General features: G+C 37.3%; 1 protein-coding gene across 1 annotated transcript; it reads right to left on the minus strand.

Annotated features, from left to right (window-relative positions):
- Positions 1 to 6,337: 6,337 nt before the first annotated feature.
- On the minus strand, positions 6,338 to 26,511 carry LOC117996752 (uncharacterized). Its single transcript, XM_069509331.1, has 8 exons — positions 26,232 to 26,511; positions 25,241 to 25,396; positions 24,719 to 24,842; positions 24,063 to 24,166; positions 18,615 to 18,764; positions 15,457 to 15,537; positions 11,121 to 11,279; positions 6,338 to 6,770 (listed from the first exon to the last, which is right to left on the minus strand). The coding sequence occupies exons 1-8, from the start codon at positions 26,427 to 26,429 to the stop codon at positions 6,372 to 6,374; spliced, it is 1,371 nt and encodes a 456-aa protein (XP_069365432.1). The 5' UTR covers positions 26,430 to 26,511; the 3' UTR covers positions 6,338 to 6,371.
- Positions 26,512 to 27,347: the final 836 nt, after the last annotated feature.

Genomic DNA, 27,347 nt, shown 5'->3' on the forward strand with positions numbered 1-27,347 from the left:
GAGTGTCTAGTAGATTAAATACATATAGGAGAAGATAACACAGCGGACCTGGCACTGTCGTCGCCCTGGCATATCGAGTATAAAGACTATATGGCACAGCCAGGTCTCTGTCACATGGCACATCTGTATAAACCACGCTTTATTTTTATGTATAAAAAATACAGTCCAAAATCTCCCGTCTGCGGTTTCGAACATCCGTAGATTTTTGGACGTGTCTAAAATTTATCACAGCCCAAGCCCACAGCGCTAGCAGAATAAAGTATGAACTGCTCTTATGCTAATGCGATATTCATGAAGGTGAAATTAAAAATGGAAATGTTATTTCTTCACAATAACGGTATTAACTAATCTATAATAATGTCTTGTGTATAAACTTATAAACTAACTGTTATCATTTGGGTTTTGACGTCTATGCTAGATGATTTTAAAATTGTCTTGGAGACATTTGCGCCAGTGATGGTTGAGAACGATTCGTAATAGGCAATTACGTATAGATAGACATGCTGCAGCAAAAACTCATCACACTAACTTTATGCATTGAAGTTCGATTTCCAAACGTTGAACTATTGCTGAGGCCTCAAAAAGCATTATTAAAAAGTATAGTGGTGTCATAGTGTCCCAATTTATCTGATTTGTAAAATGAACTATGAATTTTTCAAACCTAAAAATGAAATATTGCAACGAATCAAAAGTGGAAATGACAAATCATATACAGCTACCAGGAACGTGTTCGAGAGCAAATTCAATAAATCTTTATCGGGCGGTAGAAAACTACTTATATAATAACATCTCTTTAGTAGATTGAATAGAAACCTATTTGTAAGTAAATGAGTAGGTACATACTATATTCGTAATTCCTCACACAGTTCAAATAAAATACACGTTGGGTACAGGTGTCACTACTGATATAAAAGATGCAAAAGTGTGGTTCTTATTGGTATAAGGATGATTTATGTTAGACCGTGCCAGGCCCAAGCCGTGCCACGTCCGAGGCACGTCCGACGCTCGGACGGTCCACGGATTGCAATTTTGTATAAAGAAACATAACACAGACGAGGCTCGGATAACTCGGACACGGCACAATCTCATGTGACCTCATACAAATTCCCAATCTGGTACCTCGGGCCCGGCACGGCACGGTCTAGCATAAATCATCCCTTATTCATTAACACACTGCCACCGCGCCAATCGGTTGCTAGCGTGTGCCATAGATGACGGTATGCAAAATGATCCCGCTGATGTCTGTGACGGGACGGGGCAATGCCGCCAGTTGCTACCAACTCATTCTGTGGAACACGCGCGGGTCTCAAGGCACTTTTGTCGTAAGACAAATGCAACTAGCTGTCTCGATTTACACGTGCATCCGTCTCAATGCGTTTTTATCTGCGCCGCTACGGATACAACACACTGCGCTTAGTCTGCATTGAACTTTATGATTGTGGGATTATGTTTTTTAAAAATCCCGTGGGAACTCTTTGATTTTCCGGGATAAAAAGTAGCCTATATCACTCTCCAGGTCTTTATCTATACCCATGCACGTCACGTCACCTAAAATCACGTCAATCCGTTGCACCGTTGTGACGTGATTGAAGGACAAACCTACAAACCAACAAAGCAACAAACCAATAAACCAGCAAACCAACAAACAAACACACTTCCGCATTTATAATAAGGGTACTGATTATCTCTTTCTCAGCGTTGTAACTTCTTTCTTTCATTGATCAATTAAAAGTGGGTGATTTTCATAAGATAACGATGCGGTGGATCGTTCCGTAGCAGAAAAGAAATATATAAAGTGAAAAAAACACGTTAATAAAACACTTAATCCGCAAACAAAGTCAACGTTGTACTATCACATAGCTATTATAATATGTATAACGAAGTTTTCACAGCCACAACGGTCGCGACGATAGCAGATTTTATAAGCCGTAACGTACGCCTGAGCTTTAATTATAAAACCTTATTAAGAAGAGGAAAATTCCATTCCGTTCGTCAGTTCTTATGAGTAGATGATGTGAAGTTGCCAAAGGAAGATTAATTAAAGTAATTTTATCAGTAAATACCTACCACATAGATTATATACTTACTCTAGATTCTTAATATGAATAAATGATTTATAGACAAACGTAACGTCCCTGCCCATTGCCACTGGGCAATGGGCAAAGCACATAGTTCAAAAAACCGGTTAGGAGGTATAGAGAGAGAGCCAGCGCGTGCAGGCACGCCACACGGTGAAGCATTAACTGCTTGATAAGTTTAAAATGTTCGTGATGTTTTGAATCCGTGCCTCATTCACGCGTCGTACGTGGCACGGCCTACGCCCGCCACGTGCTGGCATAAATCATCCCTAATGGTCATTTTATCTATTAGCAAGTGTGTTTCCTCATAGACTAAATGAAGGTGTTATTTCAGTCAAGAGCTAGATTACATATTATAAAGAAAAGGAAACCACACGAAATAAATATTAATTTCATTTTAACTGCAATCAGCAATAGCTCCAAAGCGAGCGAAATAAAACTCGAAGCTAATAAAAGCTAGGAGTTGTATAAAGCGACAATGGCGCAACTAGGCGAGGGGCACATCCGGGAACGCGGCCGGGTCAAGGTCACGGCCCGCGGATCGATGCAGCTCCGCCCCCTCTCTCCCGTGCCCAATGTGCCCCCTCTACGTCGCTACGCCGCGGCCGCTACAACGCTACGCCTGCTACGATGCTTACCTAGCCTTCTATACGCGCAAAATATGTGTCTCTAACCAACATTGACAGCTCCAAAAGTTATTACCTACTATAAGTATTTTAAACTCTTGTATATTTTTAATTTTCGTTTATATACAATTTAGAATTGCTATTTATACCTAAATAAATATACCTTTCAAAATGTACGGTCCCAACAAACAAAGCTTTGTTAGAAATTAATTCCCACTTTACGGAATATAGTTTAACAGAATTTTATTTAATGTTTTAAATTTTCAGCGCAATTTACAAAAGACTACTTCTGTAAATTATAAAAAAAAACTATGTATAAACAGTAAATTAATTTGACGTGCCCATCTGCGTTTCAAGTTAACTGAATTTTAAAAGGTCATTAATTTATGGTTATTAATGGATTTAAACACTTGTTTTTCGGCTTATCTTCAAAACAACTGGACCGATTCATCAAAATCGGATTCACAGATCACGAAACTTGGATCGGATTTTCGTAAACAAGTCTAGTCTACTTTTCGTTACGGAATCTTAGTTGTAGTGGAAAGCAATAATTATTCCACAATAGGTACTGTAAAATATCGAATTCTTTCATTTTGATCCCAAATTCCAAATTAAAACCTTCACGAAGTAGGTATTAGATAGGTACATTTGCTTTATCATTGAAAAACCTGAAAACATGCTGCAATATTAACGGATCTCTATTCAAATATTCCATCTATAGGAAAGAGTTGAATGTGTACGGTTAAGAATCAAATGGGAACTCTTTTGAATTGCATAAAAAGATTAAATGTGTCATACTGATTTCCGGAACCGAGCAAGCGTAGGCAAAATATTTCCTTCAAAGTAATACTAGGTCACGTTTGCAATGAAAAGCACCCCTGAATTTCAAAGACGAGAATTTGAAATATACACTTTGATGTTGGACTCTTTTCTATAGAATATTAAAGGAAAAGGGACTTCATAAAATATGTAAATGTTGTTCCAATTCCTGTAGACGTTTCATAGCCTCTACCATCTTTAAATATGTTTCATTTTAGCAGGTAATGTAAAGAGTTATAAAGTTCCTACCCAGTGTTTATAATCTTGGTTTTGCAACCTTGATAAAGCTTATATATAGCAACCGCGAACGTCCACCCCTATACCACAAAGGGTCATGGTCGCGATTCAACTTCTGCATATAATAGGGACGTCTGCTCACCTCCGAAGCAACCGCTAGAATGGCCTTCCGTCAGAGCCGGAGAGCAGAGGGGTATGTTTACCCACCTGCCTCCCTCTCTCTCCCACCGTGCCAGCTGAGCAGCGGCACGCTATATTTAGGTTGCGCTGTAAATATTCGCTCCAAGTACGGAAAGCGCCTCCTCCCTATGGGGGCAGGTAGGGGAGATCCAGCGCTACATATACATAAGCGACTAAAAGTTGAAAGTTCACCAACGCCCCGTACACGAATTCGCAGTTCGCACTGTTAGAAAAAGCTTTCTTTATTAAAGCTCTTTTTTATGCAAGTTTGTATTTTCTTTTGGATCAATATAATTCAACTATGCAAATTTTTTAACCTTTAGTAGCAAAGTTTTATATAACGGATATAAACTTGATAATTTTTATCAGTAGGTATATAAGGTTTACGTTGAAAATAATTGTGTAGAATTTTAGTCTTGTATGTAGTCACGATGTCTAGAATATAAGCAAACTTTTTACCGGATAAAACAAATTCCCTTGGTGTGCTCTTGTTTAGCAATTCTTTCAACACATACTTTATATAATGTTAACATTGTATTCATGCTGTGGAACGGTTACTGTTATTGCAACACGGACCAATTCAGCCAAAATATCAAAATAGTACTTTCACAAAATTATGACGTGCTGAAAATGAGCTATTACAGTTGACCAGTCGGGGTTGCTCCGCAAATGTGAGTTCCTTTTCACCAAAATTAAAACAGATTACCTTTACCCGTGATGGGCTATTTGCGTGTGTAAATTACCGGCGTTTTTGCTACATCATGCTGTAGAAAATTGTAGGGCAGATACCGTTGGCTTTGAATAAAGTTCTTTGACTGTTATAGGTAACCGCACCCGTTCCTTTCAAGAAAGAAAAATTGTGAGGTAATCTGCATATCTTTGCATGTAGAATAACCTAGAAATTTCTACATTCTACTTATTCATCGAATTCAACGATGGTTGAAGCTCTGTATTTATTTATCAAAAAATAAGAAGAGCTTTTTATTTATAACTTGAAATGTTTTTCAAATAACTTGTTAAATCTAAATGAAATCATTCCTAAAATTGATTCATCTGTGTCCAAGATATAAAAAAATGTTAAGAATAATAATCCATATTAATATGCAATAAATGTGCAAGTGTGTCTCTCTATTCGTCTGTATGTCTACAAGCTGTTTACGATCCAGCTGTTTAACTAGTTTTAACGAAATTTGGTACAGAAATGTAGCTTACATCCCGAAGACGAATATAGGCTACTATTTGCCTCGGAAAATCAAAGAGTTCCCACGAGAGTTTTAAAGGCCCATGCATTTAATCGATTTTGGCAAAATTTTGTAAAGCGATAGCTTGCATCCTGGAGCTGGAGCATAGGCTACTTTCCCAAGCGTTCCCACGAAATAGTTAAGACACCTAAATCCATCATCTAATTTAATATTCTTTTCACTATCTACGTTTTACTACTAATTATATTATGTATTCTCTGCCTGGACATTGTACAAACAAATTTCAAGCTAAATGTTTGCAGATCGAAGATAGCTTGACTGGCAGCCGAGGTCGTTTTAATTTGCTATAAATGTACTTACTTGCTATGATTTTTGTTGAACAGCATGAGTTGCTGTTTTCCATCGACATGTATTGTACCTACGGTACTGTTTTCAGCGAGAGTTAGCAATTCTAGTTGGCCTGTTATTCAGGGCTGGCACAGGGTAAATAATTACCAGTCTATCGCCCGTAAAGAAACCAGTCCTCGAGTCGGAAGGCGCACCTTTGTGTTCCTGGTGCGCCTCAGACGGTGTGTAGGGACTTCATTGGTCCCCTAAGGTGGGTCCTCAGCAGGCGCCGCTGGCTGGGTTGCGCGAACGTGTTTGGCCCCGTAGCCCAGCCACCGGGCGATGCGTGGAACATCGTGGGGTTTTAGTCGGTAAGAGTCCGACATAACCTCCGCACCTCCCCGGGTGCGGTGGCATCCATGAGGATTTCCCCACGGAAAAAAAAGGGTAAATAATTACTAAGGTTTCAAGTGTGTGTGTAAGGTGTTACTGCGATTGCCAACCTGTTTTTAAGCAACTTGATTTTTATCATTTTAGTCCGTTAGTAGGTATCAGTTTAGTATCTGTCAACAAAGTGTCGGCTTAAAATGAATGTCATTTTGTATGGCACACGCCCTTTCAGCGTACTTGTATAATATGTCTACTTTAGTATCTATTACCTACTCCTTATAGTTCCTAGGCATTGGTAGTTCATATGATTAAAACAATCTACAGTAAGCGACACAGTATTCATTTAAAGGGGGCGTCCCTAATCAGACTCGTCAAAGCGATTAGCACCTTTCTATTTATAATTAAACTGGGCGAAGACCTTCGTTTATAAATAATACTTCTAAGGTTAATTTTACAGTTTAATCTACAAAGGGAAAATGATTAATAACAATTACTTCTATAATTTTATGCTTTTAACAGCTAGGAGGTGGTGTCTCTTGTTGCCTCATAGGAGATGTAGCACCACGATTAAGAGAATGTGTGATATTACTTATCGTTGACTTAGCCTGCGAAGTATTTTCCAGGCCTTCTGTGATACTTTGTTCACCAAACCACGTCGGATCTTTGACCGTATAATCATCCTCCGATTCCGATTCCACTTTGTATTTCTCGTGTTTGGGGTCGTGGAAACTGACAATGTTCACAACAGGCGCGGTGCCACCAAAGGCAATTTTTTCATTGTGGCTGGTGATAGCCAGGACGGTTCCAGGCGCTGGGTAAGAGCAGGCGATGTACCGGTTGTGGAGGTTGATGATTTCAATGCAATTGGTGCCGCTGCCGCCGATTATACCGTACTTGCCTTTGCGATTGAACTGAAAAAATGTGAAATATCGATTGTAATTTGGTCTTAGTATAACCACAAAAGTCGTTAAATCATTCCATATCATTATGCTTGAAGAAATGATGGGAAATGAGGAGGTTCTTGATGAAAACTTGATGTACTATGGATATTCTACATCATCGTCATAATTATCATGATCAACCTATTGCCAGCCCAATACTGAGTACGAACCTCCTCTCAGAATTAGAAGGGTTTACACTGGCCTAGTGCAGATTGGCAAACTTCACACATATTTAAGAACATTATGGAGACCTATCAGGCATGCAACCTCTACGATACTAGAATCTTATGCAATCTACACACACCATCAAGTATTTCGTCCAATGTGCAAGAAGCTTGAAGACTTGGTCATGTCAAATGACCATTTGGAGATGTGATGGGTACAATGTATGACGAGTCCACATGATCATAACAAGTAAATAAATCTGTCTCTTTAATTATACATTGGACTAATACCTGCATTGGTCATGCAAATAGAACCTTATGATGTGTGAAGGCATTAGAATTTGGTGATTTTACTTAGGTAGATTTAAGTTTTAAAACACAATCTTTCAAACTTTTGTTAGGTACCTACCCTTCGTCAAATACAGGAACATTTCTTGAGCCTGACACGCTCCGAATCGCAACCTGTCTACGGCTCGGGGTTCCGGTCTGCGCTCCTCATAAATGTCCCTGTGGCAGTGATGTCGACAAGCTAGGACATCACGGACTGTCATGCCAAAAAAGTGCAGGCCGCTTCTCGAGACATGCCGCACTTACTAACGATATCATACGCCGGTCCCTTGCCACCGTCAACGTGCCAAGTCTACTCGAGCCGACTGGTATTGCAAGAGACGATGGCAAGAGACCGGACGGTATGAGTTTGATTCTATGGAAGGTGGGCCGGGTGCTGGTATGGGATGCAACCTGTTCAGACACGCTGGCCCCTTCCCATCTACATGGAACCAACAACAGAGCTGGTGCGGCATGTGAAGCGGCTGAAAAAGCCAAAACATGCAAATACAGGGGTCTAGGCTCCGAATATGAATTTGTCCCATTCGGTGACGAGTCCCTTGGTCCGTGGGGTCCTAGCGCTATAAGACTTTTTAAGGAAATAGCAAAAAGGTTAGTCGACATCACAGGAGACCGAAGAGCTGGCAGCTACCTCGGACAAAGAATTAGCCTAGCTATTCAAAGGGGGAACGAATTTTAATAATATATTTTAGTTATAATATTATATTTTTTAAGGTTTTAGTTTAAATTATTAATTAATTAACTTTAATTTGAATATATTATAATTTAATAGCTAACAGAATATTGTAATGAAATGAATACCAAGTTAGATGGTTTCCTAAATAATTTGTTAGGTATATTTTGTTAAGTATATCTGTATTTTTCTTTAAATTTGAATTCCTGTACATATTTAACCATTTTATTTTTACCTACTGTTAATCTATCAAGTTACTCTGTAGGTACGTTAATCTTAACCTGTTAAGTTAGTGCATGTTAGTTTATAAGTAAAGTTTCACCTGTAATTGACAACCATACTGTTTATTGTATGTATTTAAATGTGCGGTCTTTTATGTATGGAAGTTGTTTGTGATAAATAAATAAATAAAAAAAAACCATTACACCCGATCGTACAAAATTTGTGTTTACCTACACTTAAATATCACGGGTTAGGACACTAATGGGCCCACGGAACAGAAAATAATTCCACCTTATCTATAAATGGCTGGAGGGCGCCAGTTTTACAATAATATCATCACGTAGGAGTAAGTACTTTGTTATAATGTTTGGATTGAAAATACAGAATAAACTGTTGTATTATGGGTATCATTTCAGAAGTTCCAAAGGTTTTCGAGAGGTTGTTTTCCTTTAATTCTCCGAACATTGTTAAGTACATTTTGTAAGCAGGTAAAGTTTTGCTTTGTAAGGTCGACTGCGGTCGTGTTCAAATATTATTCTGTACCTACGCTTAGTACGAGATTTTATGTCTCACCAACGTTGATAGTATTCGAGTGTCGAAACACTTCCGCCTCATAGTAAACCGGATCTTAACTGCCTTGTTTTAAAGCTCAAGTTATATAAATATACTTAAATATACATATTTGTGTACATTTACATACTATAAACCCTATACTATATAGGTATAATACATACACATAGGTACAGAAAATACTACTATACTACTTACTGTACTTACCTTGAAGTGTCAGCCGTATCTAGTCTCTAATAATCCATGTTATGTCCGTGCCATTCGCGCACTGGATCGACTCGCTTACTTTGTAATAATTTTATTTCTACCCATTTCGTTTTGTATAAAGTCGCAGTTGATATGTGGATAAGATACCTACTGTTTATTTGTTACATTTCTCATGTAAGTGAATTTAATTCTTAGTGAGAATAAAGTTCTTTAACCGTTAAGTTTGTCTACACATCTACAGCCAGCGCTCCAAGCGGAAACGTTGCGAAATTAAAATCAGAGGCATTGAATTTTTGACTTTAATTCAAGGCTGTTTAGGTCCATTTTACTTTGACGTTATTGTGTTTCGACTCTCAAATTCTAGCAACGTTAGTGAGATGTAAAATCTTATACTAAGCGTAGATGGTTCGATCCAAGTTTGGACAAGTTTTAGATGTTGAAATATTAATTGCTTTGCGTGAGGGCAAATGGTAGGTATGTTATGATGTAGTAAAATTTGGGAGTTTGTTTGATAAAAGCTTGCCTGGAGCCTGAGTGGTGTCAATGTAATCTATTTATTTCCTCAATATTAATTATGCTTGTAAGCTTCGCTAATTTTTTTACTATTAATGATAAAAATATAAATAAAAACAGGTTTATTTTACAAAAATCCATAAGTACTAATATTATAAATGCGAAAGTGTTCGTTTGTTTGTTGGTTTAACATTTTATTATTATTATCATTATTTATTTTATTTCAGATGTTTCATCCATAATGTGTTAGTAACAGAAGACCTTATTAACTATGTTAGTAACTAAATAAAATTACAATTAAAATTACAATTATTATTATTAATTAATTCAAATTATAATTAATTCATATACCCCCTTGACCACTTGGTGTTCATGTGTATGTACACCCAGTGTTTCATAAAAGGGTTTTCCCACTTTGCAGCCAATGTTCTCAGAATACTGTTGGAGCTCCCACGCACCCTGCTCATCACAGATGCAGCTCCTTTTCTCACAATTGCGTAAAAATCATCTGTGTGAGCCTCCGCAAACATCTGTGACGCACTGCACCAGTGCGGTAACCCCATCAGTACTCTGAAACCATTATTATATTGCACTCGTAGGTCGTTGTAGGCCCTCTGCGTATACGTCACCCACAGGCTACACGTGTAAAATGTCTGACAATATGATTTAAAAAGAGTGAGCTTTACGTCTCTATTACACCGTACAAACCTGCGGGCTAGCATATTACATCGGACCGCCAACGCCCTACGCTCCCTCTCTATGTCTCTAACGTCAGACATATCGTCTGTCACAATGTGCCCCAGATATTTGAATTCAGTCACTCTCTTAAGTAAGACTCCGTTAAGGGTTACGGGCGGAATATCGTCCACAGTGTTCCCTTTGCTCTTAAACACCAGAAGCTCACTCTTCTTTATATTGTATACGAGTCCATGTGCCGCAGCATAGGACTCGCATATCGTATCCATATATATCCGAATATTATCGCATATTTTAACCGATTGATGTGATTTTGTGCATGTGGAGGCTACTTTTACAGCGCAAAACAAGAGTCCAGCAGAATCTTTTAAAATCTAAATCCACTTGAACAAAGTCGCAGGCTCAGCTATTTATGTAGATATACTTATTGTACGTATTAATACAGGGGAAACTCGATTAACCGGACTAATTGTTGTCGTTAGTGATTCGGATAATCGAAAATCCGGATAATCGAATGTATGAAGAAAAGCGGGTTTTGTGCATATTATATGTAGTTCACTATAATAGTATTTTCAATTTTCAAATTAAGATAACTATACCTAACAAGTGGGATATCATATGAAAGGGCTTTGCCTGTACATTCTAAAACAGATTTTTATGCATAATAGTTTTTGATTTATCGAACAAAATGGCGGAAAAATACCCGAGTATGGAACTTTCGGTGCGCGAGTCTGACTCGCACTTGGCCGAACAATTTTCGGTTGGTAGTCCGGATAATCGCGAATTCGTATAACCGAGGGCCGGATAATCGAGTTTCTACTGTACTTATTAGCAAAAAATGTTAAGTATGAAAAGTTCTTTCAGTCTGTATCAAAATCAATTTGTTTTGTAAAAAAATATCAATGAGTAGGTACTATTCTCACTCACCTCTTTAGATCTCCAATATCGACAAGCGTAAATATATTCGCCATCGACGTCTGGCCGTCTGTTCTGCACTCTAACGGTGTGCAGCTTTTTCTTGGCAACTAAATCCCATACTGTGAGGGCTTCAGTCGGCTGCCAACTACCGACGATGCATTGATTTCTCTACACAAAGATACTCTACATTATTAACCAACTTCAAAAAATTGAGGTTATGTATTCAACCGTATGTTTGTATTTCTTTTATTCCCTCATGTAATTTAAGACTGCAGCAATTGTTTTCCATGTCATCCTGTTTGGATAGGAGGAGAAGAGGCGGCACCGCTTTACTGCTTACGCAATTTTAGCGTTTCAGTACGTTACCGTGTAGAAACCGAAAAGGGGTTTAATAAAACTGCCATACCCCTTTCGAGTTAACCCGCATCCATCTAAGACTTCATGACCATTTACCACCAGGTGAGATTACCTACAGTCAAGGGCTAACTCTCATTGAATAAAAAAAACCTTGCCCATGACAGTGAGGTTGTATAATACTTTAAAATGTTTTACTAATAGCTAAATCCTACAAATCAACCCGGTAGCGGTCGATAAAAAAATACTATCGTCTGTTGAGTGTTATTGACTAAATACCTAAATAACTTTTGTATTCTTACTCCCTGTTAAATAAATTATTAAATTAATTTAAAAAATAAAAACTCTCCTATCTACTAACCTTACGTACAAGATTAAATTTCCTAAAAACAAGCCGTGATGTTTTGAAGATAAAAAATGAAGGTGCACGCTAACAAAAAATAATCCCAAGAGAAACGGCTAACTTCTCAACAGCACACACTAATGAAAAGTATAATAAATAACGTAGGTACCTCAAAGGTTCAGAACAAACTATGAGGCAACGTCAAAGTTGATAACGAGCGCTACAAAACTGTAGATGAAACCAAGTTCGTGACAAAGGCGGTGTTTTTAATTAAAAGTACCTCGCAGTCTTAGTTCTATAAACATCTCAAGAGCTTTCTATCTATAGAACAAGAGGTTAAGCTACCCATGCTCGGTGATTCGTCGGAGCGAGATGCTTTGTTGCCGGATTGAGATTCTTTGCAATTTTTTGTGAAGAAATTACTTTGCTATACTCTATCCACGGAGAGAAGTTAATATAGGGCTCTCTGTTACGTAATCTATATATATAAAAGGTAAAGCTGACTGACTGATCTATCAACGCACAGCTCAAACTACTGGACGAATCGGGCTGAAATTTGGCATGCAGATAGCTATTATGACGTAGACATCCGTTAAGAAATTGTTAGTTCTGATTGTAAAGTGGTGATAATAAAAAGAATACCCGGCTGAGTTTGTTGTGGGCTCTTCTCAGACCTGGGTGCTTTTGGAACCCTTGTAGCTTTAGCTTTAAATTCGCGTATATCACCACTATTACTTACAAATCCAACAACGGACCATCAAAAAGAGTAATGTATTACCTATAATTTGAATAACTTATTTGAATTTTGAATTGTGAAAGGATTTTTGAAAGTTCAACCCCTAAGGTGTTAATAGGGGTTTGAAATTTTTGTAGTCGCGGGAATAAGCTGGTCCCATATAAATGACATAGACAAAAAACTCATTGGGCGTTAACGAGCCTATGTTTTCTCTTGTTTTCTTGTTTTTGTTGAAAATATAGCTGGAAAGACCTGTTTCACAACCTCTAGATAGGTTAAATTTGACATTTTGAATCTCATCTCATTACAAAAACTGTCATACCGGTGAATTTATTCGTTAGATAAAGTTTGTCTGGAGGTTGTGAAACAGGCCCCTAATCTAAAAAGGTTACAAAATTTCAGGCGCTATATTGCTTACCTACTTATACTTAAATTGAATACACGAGGTGAATACCGCGGGCCTAATTCTATAACAGCCTTCATTTATCACCGGCTTTCATGTTACAAGTAGAACTCGGTGTATTTTTCGATTAATCTTACGAAATCCCCGTAATGTGTTACGTATTAAACGAAAATGGCATCATCATTACGTAACTCTACAAAGCCTCGCTTTAAGCACAACCGCTTTTAATTATGTTTAATAAGCTCGTTGTGTCTTTTATCCTATTAATAATATTTGATTACCTACCTACTCATATTGATATAATTGTCTCCAAAGTATAGTCCGTATAAAATGACTACTAAAATCGTACTTTTGACATGAAAGTTGACACATAAAGTTCAAATGACGCGTGAGAAGTTATTTTTTACGCATAACTGTACCTAATTACATAAGTAGGTACTTATGTAAGTACTTAGGTACTCTTGTAGTACAAAAAAACCAAAATTACTAAATGCAAGCTTTTTTGTAATTTTACAAACAATTTTGCACAAGATACCTATTTTGAGCTAAGAAACAACACAAAAATACAAAAATCCCGAAGCAGTTACTTAATACACAAAGACGTGAATTGGTGGCTTCATAGAAAAAGACAATAAATTCATCTGACAATAGACAAAAAACCTCTTGTTTTTGCCATAACGATGTGCCTACCAACCGCCGCACAAACTAGACAAGTAGACAGCAATCAGAGTTATTGCCCTTATACCGAGTCAACTTATTCTTATATTTTATGTGCTACATTTTTTTTCATACTCCAATTTAGTCTGTCTCCAGCTTTACGAGGTAGCTAATATTTATGACATAAGTAGCAAAACGATAATATACTGGATTGTTATTTTTTCTACATAGTACTTACTATAGGCAGTAGGTACTTACTAGGTTCTTAGTATCAAGTTGGTTAAATATTTTCCTATTTTTATTTTATTCGGATACAAGTTAGCCCTTGATTCCAATCTCGCCTCGTGAATAGAATAGAATAGAATAGAAATATTTTTTATTCAAATTAACTTTTACTTTTGAATTGTCAAAAACATCTACCATTGGTTCGGAATGTCTTTCCTATACCGAGAAGAACCAACGAGATACTCGGTCTACTCGGTAAACTAAGTATCGATTTACAATGTTATTAAGGAAATATGTAGGTAGGCATACAAGTAATTCCGATCCTGCGTATTTCTGGAGCGACATGAAAGTTAGATCCACGATCTTTTATCATTTAGGTAACTATATAAAATCTTTGATTGTGGTACGGTAAGTGATGATGTTGTCGAACAAGGAAGCTGGCTAATGGAAGATATTGATGGTTTACTTTCACTGCTATCACGCAATATTTTTTATCCTACTTATTTTATTTTACCTTATACTTAGTTTACCGAGTAGACCGAGTTTCTTGCTGGTTGTTCTCGGTAGGAAAGGCATTCCGAACCAGTGGTAGGTGCATTTGACAATTCAAAATTACTTGTAAAAGTTTAAATGAATAAAAAATATTTTTAAATATTTATTTATTATTCTTAGTATGGAGGTAGTAGAAACTATAGAATTATTATTTTTGGTAATTGTTACTTAATACAATACCTTTATATAATAAAATCGGTGTTGCTCAAAGTTTTAAAGTCATCTAGAAATTCTCCCGCAGAATTTCATATTTTAGATAATATTATAATGCTACTTATTCGTTGATATTATGATAACATCAGATTGCGAATAATCGAAATATCTATAACCTAAATTGCTAAGCTGCCGGCTACGAATCACAAATACCATTACTTCGAATACATTAAAGACTTCTTCGCGAGTTTTTGATACGCAAATTGTATTATCCTTATTTATGGGAAAATACTCCACTTCCATTCTTCTTGAAGCTCAAACTTCGAAAAATACTGAGAGAATTTCGTTTTATCATTATGTTTTAATAATGAATCATGTTTTAATAAGAATTATGAAAATATAATAATTTGTTACCAGCCGAGTTTTAGGTAAGTAGGTTTAGTTAGAGGTTGTAGTTTTTTTATGTAGGATATCACTACATAGTTTAAAACAAAGTCACTTCCCGCTGTCTGTAATAATTTTAAATATAATATGTAAAAAAATATAGTAAAAAGCAAATATGTCATTTCTCGTATAAAGAGCTGCATTGTAATACGGGCCGTTGACTGCAAAGTGTCGCTATTAGATGGCATTAACAGTCGCTTCAGTACTGAGTGAACATACATATCACAAACTTCGTCAATGGCAGCAAGCGAACCGTAGCTTAGCGGTCAGAGCGTCGGGCGCGATCCCAGAGACGCGGGTTCGGAATTTTTTTTAATTATTTAGTTATTTCCTTGAAGTGTAAAACACTATAAAAATTATAAAAAAATATCTCTGTAGATTAAATGTTACACTCTGTATACAGATAAGCTGATTCCTTTTCTGTGGAAAGTACAGAGTACATATTATATTTAAAAAAATATCATTATGTTTTACTTACGTTTAAATCGATACTGTCAGCACAGATATTAACGCCTTCAAATGTCATCACGCATCCGACTTTGCATCTTACGTCCCAGATCTGAAAAATAAATAAAATAAAATAAAGTAATTTTTTTAATTCAAATACTACTTTTACAAGTATTTTTGAATCGTCAGCCGCATCGACCACTGGTTCGGAATGCCTTTCCTACCGAGAAAAACCAGCAAGATACTCGGTGGTTGCTCTTTTCAAATATTTGATACATAATATTATGCCATGCATAAGAAAAGTATTTGCAGTCCTGCGCGTTGCTGGGACGAGCTGCAGGGCAAATCCACGCTCTTTTATCATTTAGCAAAAACAATAATACATACATAATACCTATCTAACATAGCAGGTTTATAAATCATCTGACTTTACTTATTTTCGTATGAGTCTTTATTAACAACTGGGCTCACCTGAACCCTGAAACTAAACATAACATACCTACATACTCTCTACCTTATACTTACCTACATCACAATAATTTTATCGTTTCGATATAGGAATGGTTTATTTGGAGCCCAGGAATTTATCCTTTTCTCATGAAAATAATTTGAACTCTGCGGTATTGGAAGCTATAATATTTAGAACAGATTATAGAATGTGTATTGTCTATGCCTTTATTTTTCCTACTTTAACTCAACTGATGTTAATAATTAACATTTACAAGTATTTTACTTAAGTAAATTAGGTAGAAAATGTCACAGCACCACATCAAAGAAATATAATATGTGTAAGTATTTTCATGCAAAGAATTTACAATATGCAATAAACCGCCCGAAAAATTAAAAGTATGTGGGAAAGCCGTTTTAAAAATGTACAGCCGAGTTATGATTCTTTGTTGACGCTAAGCGCTGAAAAGGAACGCTTAATAAATAATTTGAGCATTTAACCGCTAACCAAAATATTTTAATCTCGACAGAAACGCTTTGAGCGGTCGTTGTCCGCTGTGTTTTATTCAGGGAGCGTTCACAAATGCGAGTAGTGTCTCAAAGTCTTGGGTCGAGTAAAGTAGAGCCAGGCGAGGCGTGTGTACTACCTAAGGTCTTGCAAAAAAGGGTTTGCCAATCCCAGTCAACCTAGATCGTCATTTTATAAGTAAAGTAGGTGATTAGGTATTATTTTTATAAATAGGTCATCAACACTAACACAAACTTTAATATAATAATAATTATTATTATTATACAAAAAATGAAGTATATATACTCTCTGTATTTGTTTAATAATAATCTAAGTGAAACACTAATAATAATCTAAATAAAAAAATGTTTAGGCTTTCTCTGATATATTGGAGAGTGCTCCTAGAATTTTTAGGTAGCTGTTCGAAAGCAAACCAATCAGCTATTGTGAAATAGATTATTAAATAATAATATTTAAAAACAAGTAATAGTTTTACAACTGCTAAATCCTACTTATCAACCTGCCTATTGCCTTTTACGAACAAGTACCTACTAAAGTAAATAAAATTTAGCTATGAGAAGCGAGAATAATGAACTCGCTTATCAAGTAATCTAAACGGAGCTTCAGGAATAAAGCTCGTTTTAATTTAATAGTAATGTCGACCACAGACCAACGTCAAAGAGACTCGTATTGTTACATTATTTTTTTCAGAGTTCCGTGCGTTAAAACGAAAAGAAAACCTTTTGAATGTAGCATTATAAATGTGTCTGTCTGTCTGTTTCAGGCGTTATAGAGTTGCAATATTATTAATTTTTAAAATCTTAGTCTCTAAATAAAAAGTATAAAAACAGCCCCCGCAGTAATCCGGTGTGGGCGAGAGGTGTGAGGGTGCAGGCCGTCCCCCCGCCTCATACCCCGATTGCCATATCAACGTGTCGCAGACCATATGTATATTAATAAATAAGACTATTATTGTTTGTATAATGGATATATGTATACCTACCCAAAAGCAACAAATAAAAAGACAAAAGGGCTTTTACTAGTTATAAAAGATATATCAATTGTATAAAGTACTTAGGAGGAGATTAGTAACAGTTATAATAAGAATAAGAATTTAAGAATAAGAATAAGAATAATTTATTTAGAATTTAGAATTTAGACACAAGAAACGAGTTTCCTACCCTCTGCACTAGGAAAACCCTGTATTGCAGAAGGCAGTTACAAGTTTTCTAAAACTAAGGACTTAATATATATGATATCTAATATTATACTAAAATAGGTAAAATAATACCAAAATTGGAAAGTACAAAAACCTATTGTAAAATACTGTCTATCGACTGAAAAAAGAAAAATATTGTGTAGGCCGCAGGTACCTAACACAATAACAGTTTGAAATTAGATATTCTTGTTCCACAAAACAAAAGTAGTATTTTGAGTCGTTGAATTGATAGCAACAGTATCATGTTTAAAATCACTAAGTAAGTATTGTTTTTTTGATAACGTCAACGTCTTCTTACACAGTTCGTGAAAATATTATCTTCTTGATCTAAATATACAAAAGAAAAGGTGAATAAGTGACTGACTGACTGATAGATCAACGCACAGTTCAAACTACTGGACGGATCGGGCTGAAGTATTATGGCGTGTAGGATATTATCCGCTAAGAAAGGATTTTTGAAAATTTAAGCCCAAAGGGGATAAAAAAGGCGGTTGAAGTTTGAGTAGCCCACGCGGATGAAGTCGCGACAGCTAGTATTAAGTATAGGTATAAGAAAATGTAGTAAGCTACTATTGTAATATAAGAAACCGTCAAAATGTATTGACACGGAAAGCGTAATGCTAACAACAAAGAAAGATAATGAATAAGAAAGATATGCCCAGTACACGGGGAATGTATAGTACTCGACAGGTCGAGATGGCAATCGGGGTATGAGGCGGCGGGACGCCCCGTACACCCGCACGTTATCCGCGCTCGCTCGCACTGGGTTAGCGCAGGGGCTGTGCGGGTGTGCAGGGCGTTCCCTCCCCGATTGATATCTCGACCATTCTATGCTTCAAAATGGACATACTATACGATTTCGAAGAGTGCAGCGTGGCATGCATAAACAATGCGTCCCGATTAGGTTTAAGTTTCTCGTCCATACGAGAGTAACATCCCAGCAGTTGCAATTATTTGCGAATGCACGGTGCACACTTGGTGTGCGAATTCAGTGGATATCCAGCTTGAAACGTACCCTTAAAGTGTTATCCCAGGCACCGCTAGCGAAAAGGTTGGTATTCTGGTCATGACATCGTAGCGCGCACACCTGCCCAGAATGCATTCTTTGCAGTTTCTTCGGTATGAACTGCAGACGTAACTTCTGAACCTTGTACGTTGTGACCGTCTGAAATATTAGTAATATTTTTATTTTATTTTATTTATTAGGAACACACACAATACATTAATTTAACACAAACTACGACACTTATAAACAAACACAGGCTGATAAATGTATCTATAAAATGCAAAATATCGAGACAAATAAAAAGAACTTAACTAACTACTTAACTAAACAAATAACTAAGTTACTTAGGAGATGAACCCACCGTAAAATGATAAGAGCTTTTTACGGCTTTTATTTTATACTAGATGACTTAGGTTTTTTAAAATCTTGTGGTAGCTCTTTGATTTCCGGGATAAAAATTAGCCTATATCCTTCCCTGGGATATAAGCTAACACTTTACCAAAGTTAATCAAAATCGGTTGAACGGTTGGGCCGTGAAAAGCTAGCAGACAGACAGACAGACAGACTAGACATTAAGCCCAGTATCCACCACCACAGTAAGCGGAGCGGAGTGGAGATGTGTAGGTACATTGAACCAATCCAATTTTTAAAAGATGACGTGATCATTTTTTCACGTCATTTATTTTTAATCTGATTGGTCGATTGAATGCATCTCCTCTCCTCTGCGCTTAAGTGGATCCCGGGCCTTAGTATGGATTAGCTGATGCCCGTGACAGCGTTTGCGTGGATTTAGTTTATAAAAATCCCGTTGGAACTCTTTGATTTTTCGGGATAAAAAGTAGCCCATGTCATTCTCCTTTATCTATACCCATGCAAAAAATCACGTCAATCCGTTCCACCGTTGTGACGTGATTGAAGGAGAAACCAACAAACAAACACACTTTCGCATTTATAATAAGGGTAGGTACTGATAGTATATTAGTATGTTTGGTATGTTGTTAATGTTGTTAATGCAAAGTTCGTTAATGTTAGTTTGTTTATGGAAGTTTATCTAAGCAAAAGCAAACGAAATAGGTTATCACAGAGTTCTCTAATAGTTACATATACCTAGGCAGGTATACAAACTACACCTTGGTTTACACAACATGGTTTACAGTTTACTCATGTCTAATTAATGAAAATGAAAGCGAAATCAATAAATATCATTATAATTTAAAGCAAGCACATTATAGAAAAATACATAACACACACGCGACAGGTTGAGATGGCAATCGTGGTCTGAGGCCGGGGGACGTCATTGCCTTGTCTACTATAAGTTAACTTTGATCCCGGAAAATCATAGGATTTCTTTTGATTGAGAACTCTTTGATTTTACGAATTCATCCGTTTTTTTTGTTCTTTTTTGGGTTCCGTACCTCAAAAGGAAAAACGGAACCCTTATAGGATCACTCTGTTGTCTGTCTGTCTGTCTGTCTGTCTGTCTGTCTGTCAAGAAACCTACAGAGTACTTCCCGTTGACCTAGAATCATGAAATTTGGCAGGTAGGTAGATCTTATAGCTGACATTTGGGGAAAAATCTGAAAACAGTGAATTTAGGCTTACATCACACAAAAAAAATTAAATTGTGGTCATGAACTAATAATTAGTATTTTCAATTTTCTAAGTAAATAACTATATCAAGTGGGGTATCATACGAAAGGTCTTCACCTGTGCATTCTAAAACAGATTTTTATTTATTTTTATGTATCATAGTTTTTGAATTATCCTGCAAAATGTCGAAAAAAATACGACTGTAGTAGGTATGGAACCCTCATTGCGCGAGCCTGACTCGCTCTTGGCCGGTTTTTTATGTCAATAAACAGTGTTTGGCTGCAATCAGACTTGCTGGAATTGATGATGCAGCCTAAGATGGAGTTTAGAATATGCCTATTCACTCTTGAATTGAAGGCAGGTACTATACTCGTATTAAAATTGATGCTGCTAAACCAGTTTTGGTAATACAGAGACAGCTTTCAGTCCGAAGATGGACGCAGGCTACTTTTTATCCCGGAAAATGAAATAGCCTCACGGGATCTGCAAAGAAACAAAAAGAAAGAAAGAAAAAACGCATATTTTTAAAGGACCTGAATCCACGCGGACGAAATTGAGCATCATCTTGCACGAGTGTAATAGGATAATTCCACACTTTATCGCCAAAAGGAGGTCAACGTAAAAACAGCGGACGTGTTCCCGTCAGTATCATCTGGGCTCGCAGTAACATGATAAAAGGATCCTTGACTAGCGACCTATTTTTACAAGGGTTGAGGACTTTCGAATAAAGTTATGTTCACACTTACAGAGAATAACCCGACTTTGTCAGCGACACGACTATCGTACAACACATGTATAATGTTTAGTGTATAAATTTTGAGAGAGGACTCGCCATATTATTTTGCTCTGTGTCAAATGTCATGTCAAAAGTACGGGTTTCCCTTTAGATTGAAGCCCATAAAATTCACTATTTTGATATGTACCTACCCAGTGACACTCGCGTGCCACTAAGGGAGCCTTCGAATTTGTCATAAAATGCCACGCGGAGGCAGCGCGACTGCAACACCGCAGCCGCGCTGCTTTGTAAATCCATACAATTTCGATCGATGAACTGACGCGAAATCGAAAGGGATTCCCTACGCCCAGCAGTGGAAGTCTATCGGTTGATGATGATGATGATGATGATTATGATGGCGTCATTTACAAATGTGACTTGTTTTCCTTTTAGTATTTTCGGTTTTTGGGAGGCAGGCATGTTCTTTTTTTTTTTTTAATGACGACTTATTTAGTCTTGCTCAATGCTCATGGGTGTGAGCTGAGCTTTAGTCGTAAACCCTATCCGAAATTACACCGACCGTTTTATGGGAAGTAACACACTTTATTGTAATCGTATTATACAGTAAGTAATTTAGAATCCAGAACTGATATATTTAAAGTAGGTACTATTTTTCATATATCTATGCGTACGAAGTCGTGGGTAAAAGCTTGTATTAGAAAATGATAAAAGTCAAGTGTTTTGGTTTCTTTCTGTGCATACGCGACTTGTGCAAGAATAATATGGCCAATATAACCTAAATCAATTAATTCTTTATCCGTTTTTCAGGCTGGTGAAGGTAACGTAAAAAGCAATATACTTAAAGTAACGGAAAAAAATACAGCGGCTCAGTCAAGCAAGAGGTTATTAAAATATATTAAGAAAAATTATAGTAGCTTAGAAAAATAGTTTTTTTTTTTAAATATGAAAAATCCCAAATAATATTCTCTGTTGTTTTATGATTAAACCCCTGAAAGAAATCGCTGGCAACAGAACAATACAAGAATTTATTATTATTAGTATTTACATTTGCGAATTAGGTATTTATTATATTCTAATGAAAACTGTATTTTGTTTTCTCTTATTCAGTATCTGCCCCCCAATTGTGTAAGAATAACCATTTCATGGTTATCGCAATCGTCAAGAAATTCTGCCCTCTGATTGGTTGATTCGCTGTTTCCATTTTTTCACAGCCAATCAAAGGGCAGAATTCTTGACGATTGCGATAGCCATGAAATGGTTATTCTTACACAATTCAGGGGCAGATCAGACAAAGTAATGCATATTCAAAACCAACTGGAATATGCTAATGCTAAGGAGAGCCAATAACAATAAATTTAACACCTGACGTATTTCATTCGTACTAGCCCGCCTTAAGGTCAACAAACACTACGTGCGATGGCAGTGCGGCGCGATGGCTACTGCATTGTCATACAAAATGCGCGCGTATGCGTGTACGATGTGTTACACAAAAACTTTACCCTTAGTTCTATAGTACGGCTTTGTACATCTCGCCGGTACCTAATACGCAAGTAAAAACAATCTAAACAAGGGCAGATCAACAAATTCCTGAAAAACCGGCAACGCATTGGCTGTTCCTCTAGTGCTGCATGTTCAAGGGCGGCGGTAATCACTTAACATCAGGTGACCCGCCTGCTTATACATTATTCACAACTATCGCGCAATTTTAAAATACGCACGTAAATTTATAATATTAATGAGTATTTTTATGAAAATTATTGATGTAAGTGTAGAATGTAAGTACCTAGGATGTGTTTTTTAGTTTAGTAAACAAAATAGTTAAAAATTTAATATTTAAAAGTATTGTATGTAACCAGTATTGCACGCCACAAAGTGGCAAACTGTTAGAACTTTATAACAAGTATAACACCTAATGTACCTACACAGTTAATGCAATAAAATTTATTCTATTCTATTCTATTCTATTCTATTACGTGTAGGTAATTCGCAAGATTCTTGACATGGACGAATCAGACTACTAGAGACTCCTTGGTTGCGTTCAGTTTACGGCACCCTTCAGAGTTCCCCCATGCCTCCAAAAGCTCGAGCTTTGAACACAAGGCACGAGTCTAGGTATTATTATGTGCCAAACAGTTTCGCGGCGAATTTGCTCCTTCTGAATAAAGTCTGAACGACTTCACACAGTTACTTGTAGGTATTCCAACTTTAAAGAGCTGTGGCCCGTGTCAGGTACGCTGGCGTCGCGCGTTTTGTGTATTTCAGGCTTTACTCAAGAAGTGTAACATTTTATTTACTTTTGTAGAGATCGTCTACTAAAATATTCAATGAACATAAATTTTATAAAAACGCAATGCTACGCAGTATTTTATTCTTTTTCATACCTAAAGTCACCTTAGCATGAAAATGTTTAAATATCGTCTAACACGAAGAACTCATTTATTGAGACTTTTCATTGTGTGAAAAAGCAATGCCTACCCTACCACCTACTTAAATATTTTCACAGATAGACTGTTGTGGACATAATCATTTATCTGCTTTTTTTCTTCATTCTGGGCTGGTTTCCGCACTTAAACGTTTCCGTCTGTTGTGCGTCATTTATCTGCTTATAAAAATACAAGAAAATCAATGAATTCCCATGGTGTTTTAAAAAAACCGAAACTTAAGTGGACGAAGTCGCCGGCATCATCCAGAAGTAACTTATGGCAAATACTTGAAACTAAAGTACGTATCTGTCTTAATACCTACTGTGTATTCAGTCTTATGCACGGTTTATACAGAAGTGATTCGGCTGCAAGTATAATATGACTTTTGACGTGACGTTACGTCTACACTATAATATGATTACAGTACTCGTCAGAAAATAATGTAGAAGCCTTTAGAAGGAGATAGCGTATTGTAGAGCATTGTCTCTGTTGTTGAGACCGACTAAACGTCATATAGTTATGAGTGACAGAGACAATGCTCTACAAAGCTGAAATGTCATTTCAAAGGCCGATGTACATTATTTTCTGCCGCGTACTGTACGTTCCTGTAAATAACTACGCCTTACTTGATCTATGATACTCTGCGCCTATTACAAACTAGATAGGTAGCTAGTTAAATTAATTTAAAAAGGATTTATTGTGGCTAACCTCTACAGTCTCCATATCGTACACCTTAATGGAAGTGTCAGAGTAGCCAACAGCCATTTTCGACTGGTCAGACGTTAGTCCCAGGGCAAGAGCGGCTGACGTTTCTATAGGGTACATAAGAGTTAGATCACTGAAATGGACATAGGTATACTTACACAAGTACGCCGGAAGACGTGTGAAATGCAAAATGTTTGTGCCGAGTTGCCGGTTCGATCCCGGGCACCTCTGACTTTTCAGTCATGTGTCTTTTAAGTAATAGTATCACTCACTTTAACGGTGAAGGAAACCATCGTGAGCATTCCTGAGAATTCTTCATAATGTTCTCAAAGACGTGTGAAGTCTGACAATCCGCATTTGGCCAGCATGGTCATTCTGATTAGAGATCCGTTCTCAGTAGTGCTCCGGCGATGGGTTGATAAAGATGAGAATAATAAGTAAGTACATTACGCGGCAGAAAGAATATACATCGACCTTTAGAAGGAGATAGCAGACTTGTAGAGAATTGTCTGTCTTGGTACGTCATATAGGTATGAGTGACAGAGACAACGCTCTACAAAGCTGAAATGTCTAATGGCCGATGTACATTACTTTCTGCTGCGTAGGGAAGATACGCCGTATAGTAGGTACACTTAAACATGTTTTAAAATTAAACTTACGAGTGATAAATGGTGTGGCGTAGGAAGAAATGTCAGGGCTTCCGTAGTACTGTGTGTTTAGACATTCCAACGCTGGGTCTGCTTTAATGCAGAACTCTGGAGGATCGTCCAATGAAGAGTCCATCTAATTAAAAGTTGAGCATTCATAAATAAATTAGTAACTACCACAGTCAAATAATATATTATAATATAGCCACAGTCCACAACCATCTATTTTATAGTATGAAAGTCGATTTCTGGTGAAAGACGAAGCCGTAGCCGAAAATTTAATAAATAACACAATTTTTTATTTATTTTTAGTTTTTGTTGAACTTCTCTTAAAATATAATAACACTGTGAGCCCCGTCCCCCGCGCGTACTCTCTTTCTATTACACTCTCGCGAATCCGTAATAGTTCGTTCTTAATAATTTTGTTCGCTAGAAGCCTTCGGCCCGTTTTAGTCAAAGCCGATAGTCCAAAGTCAAAGCAGAAAGGTCGGTTGGACACTACAAATTCTGATTATGACAAAGTAAGGCTCTTACATTAGGTATTTCAATTCGATACACGGCTCCATCGTTGCATGCGGCATAGCATACTCGCTCTTCCAGCCTACTGTACTGCAGGGCGTACACAGGTTTGGGCGGAAACTGAATGTTTCGTAACGTGCAAAGAACTACTCCTGTGCTTCCGTGTCGCATCTGAGAAAGAGTACAATTCCATTATATAAAACCGGTCAAGTGCGAGTCGTACTCGAACACGAAAGGTTCTGTATCTACCATCGTATAGAAAACAAAATACTTAACACTTTTTATTTTGTTTTGTGATGTAACCACAAATTCACGGTTTCCAGATTTCTTCCTTTATTTGTAGGTATGTATAAGGCGTTGTCCTAATACAACGCGATTACGCGATCATCGCAAGTTCGTGCGAATTTAACTCGTACGAACGCGCGATCAAACATATTGATCTCGAATAGGTGTCCTAATTATTGGCACTCGCTCGATGATTCGCGTTTTATTTGACTCAAGGACGTGATGGTCGCATCCATGTCGCATCGCTTTCTCGCGCGATGATGGCATTACGACAACTGCTAGACTACCTGTCAAATTTCATGATTCTAGGTCAATGGGAAGTACCCTAAGTTTTGATTCTTTTGACGGGTCGTGACAGACACGAGACACACAGACGGTCAGACAAATAGACAACGAAGTGATCCTGGGTTTATTTTTTCTCTGGAGATACGGAACTCTAAAAAATCAAAAAAAACAGTTATTTGCTGAATTTTGAACTGTTGATAGAACGAGATAAAGGTGAATATGCCATGTGGAATTTTTGAAGTAGGTATAAAAAAGTCACAAATGAAAAAACAGTTCTGACTAGTCCTCTGTAAAAAAAACCGTAATTTGGGATTTCTATGTCATTTAAAAAAGATACGAAAATAAGGCCGAAGGTACGAAGGCATGAACATGGTCCAAAAAGTAGGAATTTCGTTCATTTCGTACCCTTCTGGCAACGCGGGCATTGTGTAGGTACCTGTATCACACCCGACGCATGACCGACGATGATGTGGCTCCCACTGGGAGAATAAGTCAACGCAGTTACCGCTCCGAGTTCAGAACAAAACCACCGATTGAACAATATCTCGTTACGAGTGCCTTTCAAAAACTTCGCAAAGTTTTCGTTCACCCACCCTTGATGATTCCTTTCATCTTTAGGCCCTTGGTTGAACATTGGATACCAAATGTATGGGAACTCTTCATTTTTGTAGTGACGCAAAATTTTGGTCGCGTATTCATTGAGGATTTCCTTTTGGTCATCCATAGAACCTGCGCATTTCAGGGGCCTACTAGATATCTCTGTCAATGTTTTTGTTATACGTAGGTACCTACCTATTTGCGGAAAAGTAAATGCATTGGATGAAAAGTCGAAAAAAACGTGCCGAATTCAGAACCACCTCCTTTTTGGAAGTCGGTTAAAAATACAGTAGGTACACTAAGTATAGGTACACTCAGTATACCTACTTTTATATTATGTCGCTTATAAACTTAGCAGTTCCATTGCTAATCTAAGCTATCTGTAGGTACCTACTTCGAATCGACCAATGTACCGATCGGTACATGAATGTTAAAAGTTGAAACTGATTTAGAATTTAGATAGGTACCTACTACTCCAAATTACTTAGCTTTATATATCTAAATAAGTATATAAAAGGAAAAGGTGACTGACTGACTGACTGACTGACTGATCTATCAACGAACAGCTGAAACTACTGAACGGATTGGGCTGAAATTTAGCATGCAGATAGTAATCGGGGTGGGGACGCCCCAAACACCCGCACAACCCCCGTAGGTACTAACCCAGTGCGGGCGAGCGCGGTTGACGTATGGGTGTGCGGGGCGTCCCCCCGCCTTATACCCCGATTGCCATCTTGACCTGTCCCGGACTATACTTACGCTGGAAAAGGAGTCAATCAATCAATCGAGCAGCTTGTTTGTGTCCATTGCTGGACATAGGCCTTCCCGAGAGCGCACTACCATAATCTTTGTTAACTTCACTCGGTGCAGGAAAAGGTGTGCCATACAAAATTACAGTTATTTTTTGAGCCGATTTGACAGATGTCTCATTAGGTACCTACTAATATTTGGTTTC

The sequence above is a fragment of the Maniola hyperantus genome, chromosome 3 (genome assembly GCF_902806685.2).
Source record: "Maniola hyperantus chromosome 3, iAphHyp1.2, whole genome shotgun sequence".
Classification (NCBI taxonomy): domain Eukaryota; kingdom Metazoa; phylum Arthropoda; class Insecta; order Lepidoptera; family Nymphalidae; genus Maniola; species Maniola hyperantus.

What these genes read in the sequence shown, in the direction of transcription:
- LOC117996752 (XM_069509331.1), bottom strand. Translation starts at nt 26,429, where the DNA reads ATGTTCAACCAAGGGCCTAAAGATGAAAGGAATCATCAAGGGTGGGTG. An exon ending in ATGCGTCGGGTGTGATACAG is followed by an intron (nt 25,397 to 26,231) that starts GTACCTACACAA and finishes ACTCTTTCTCAG; the next exon opens with ATGCGACACGGAAGCACAGG. An exon ending in GATATTGGAGATCTAAAGAG is followed by an intron (nt 6,771 to 11,120) that starts GTGAGTGAGAAT and finishes ACATTTTTTCAG; the next exon opens with TTCAATCGCAAAGGCAAGTA.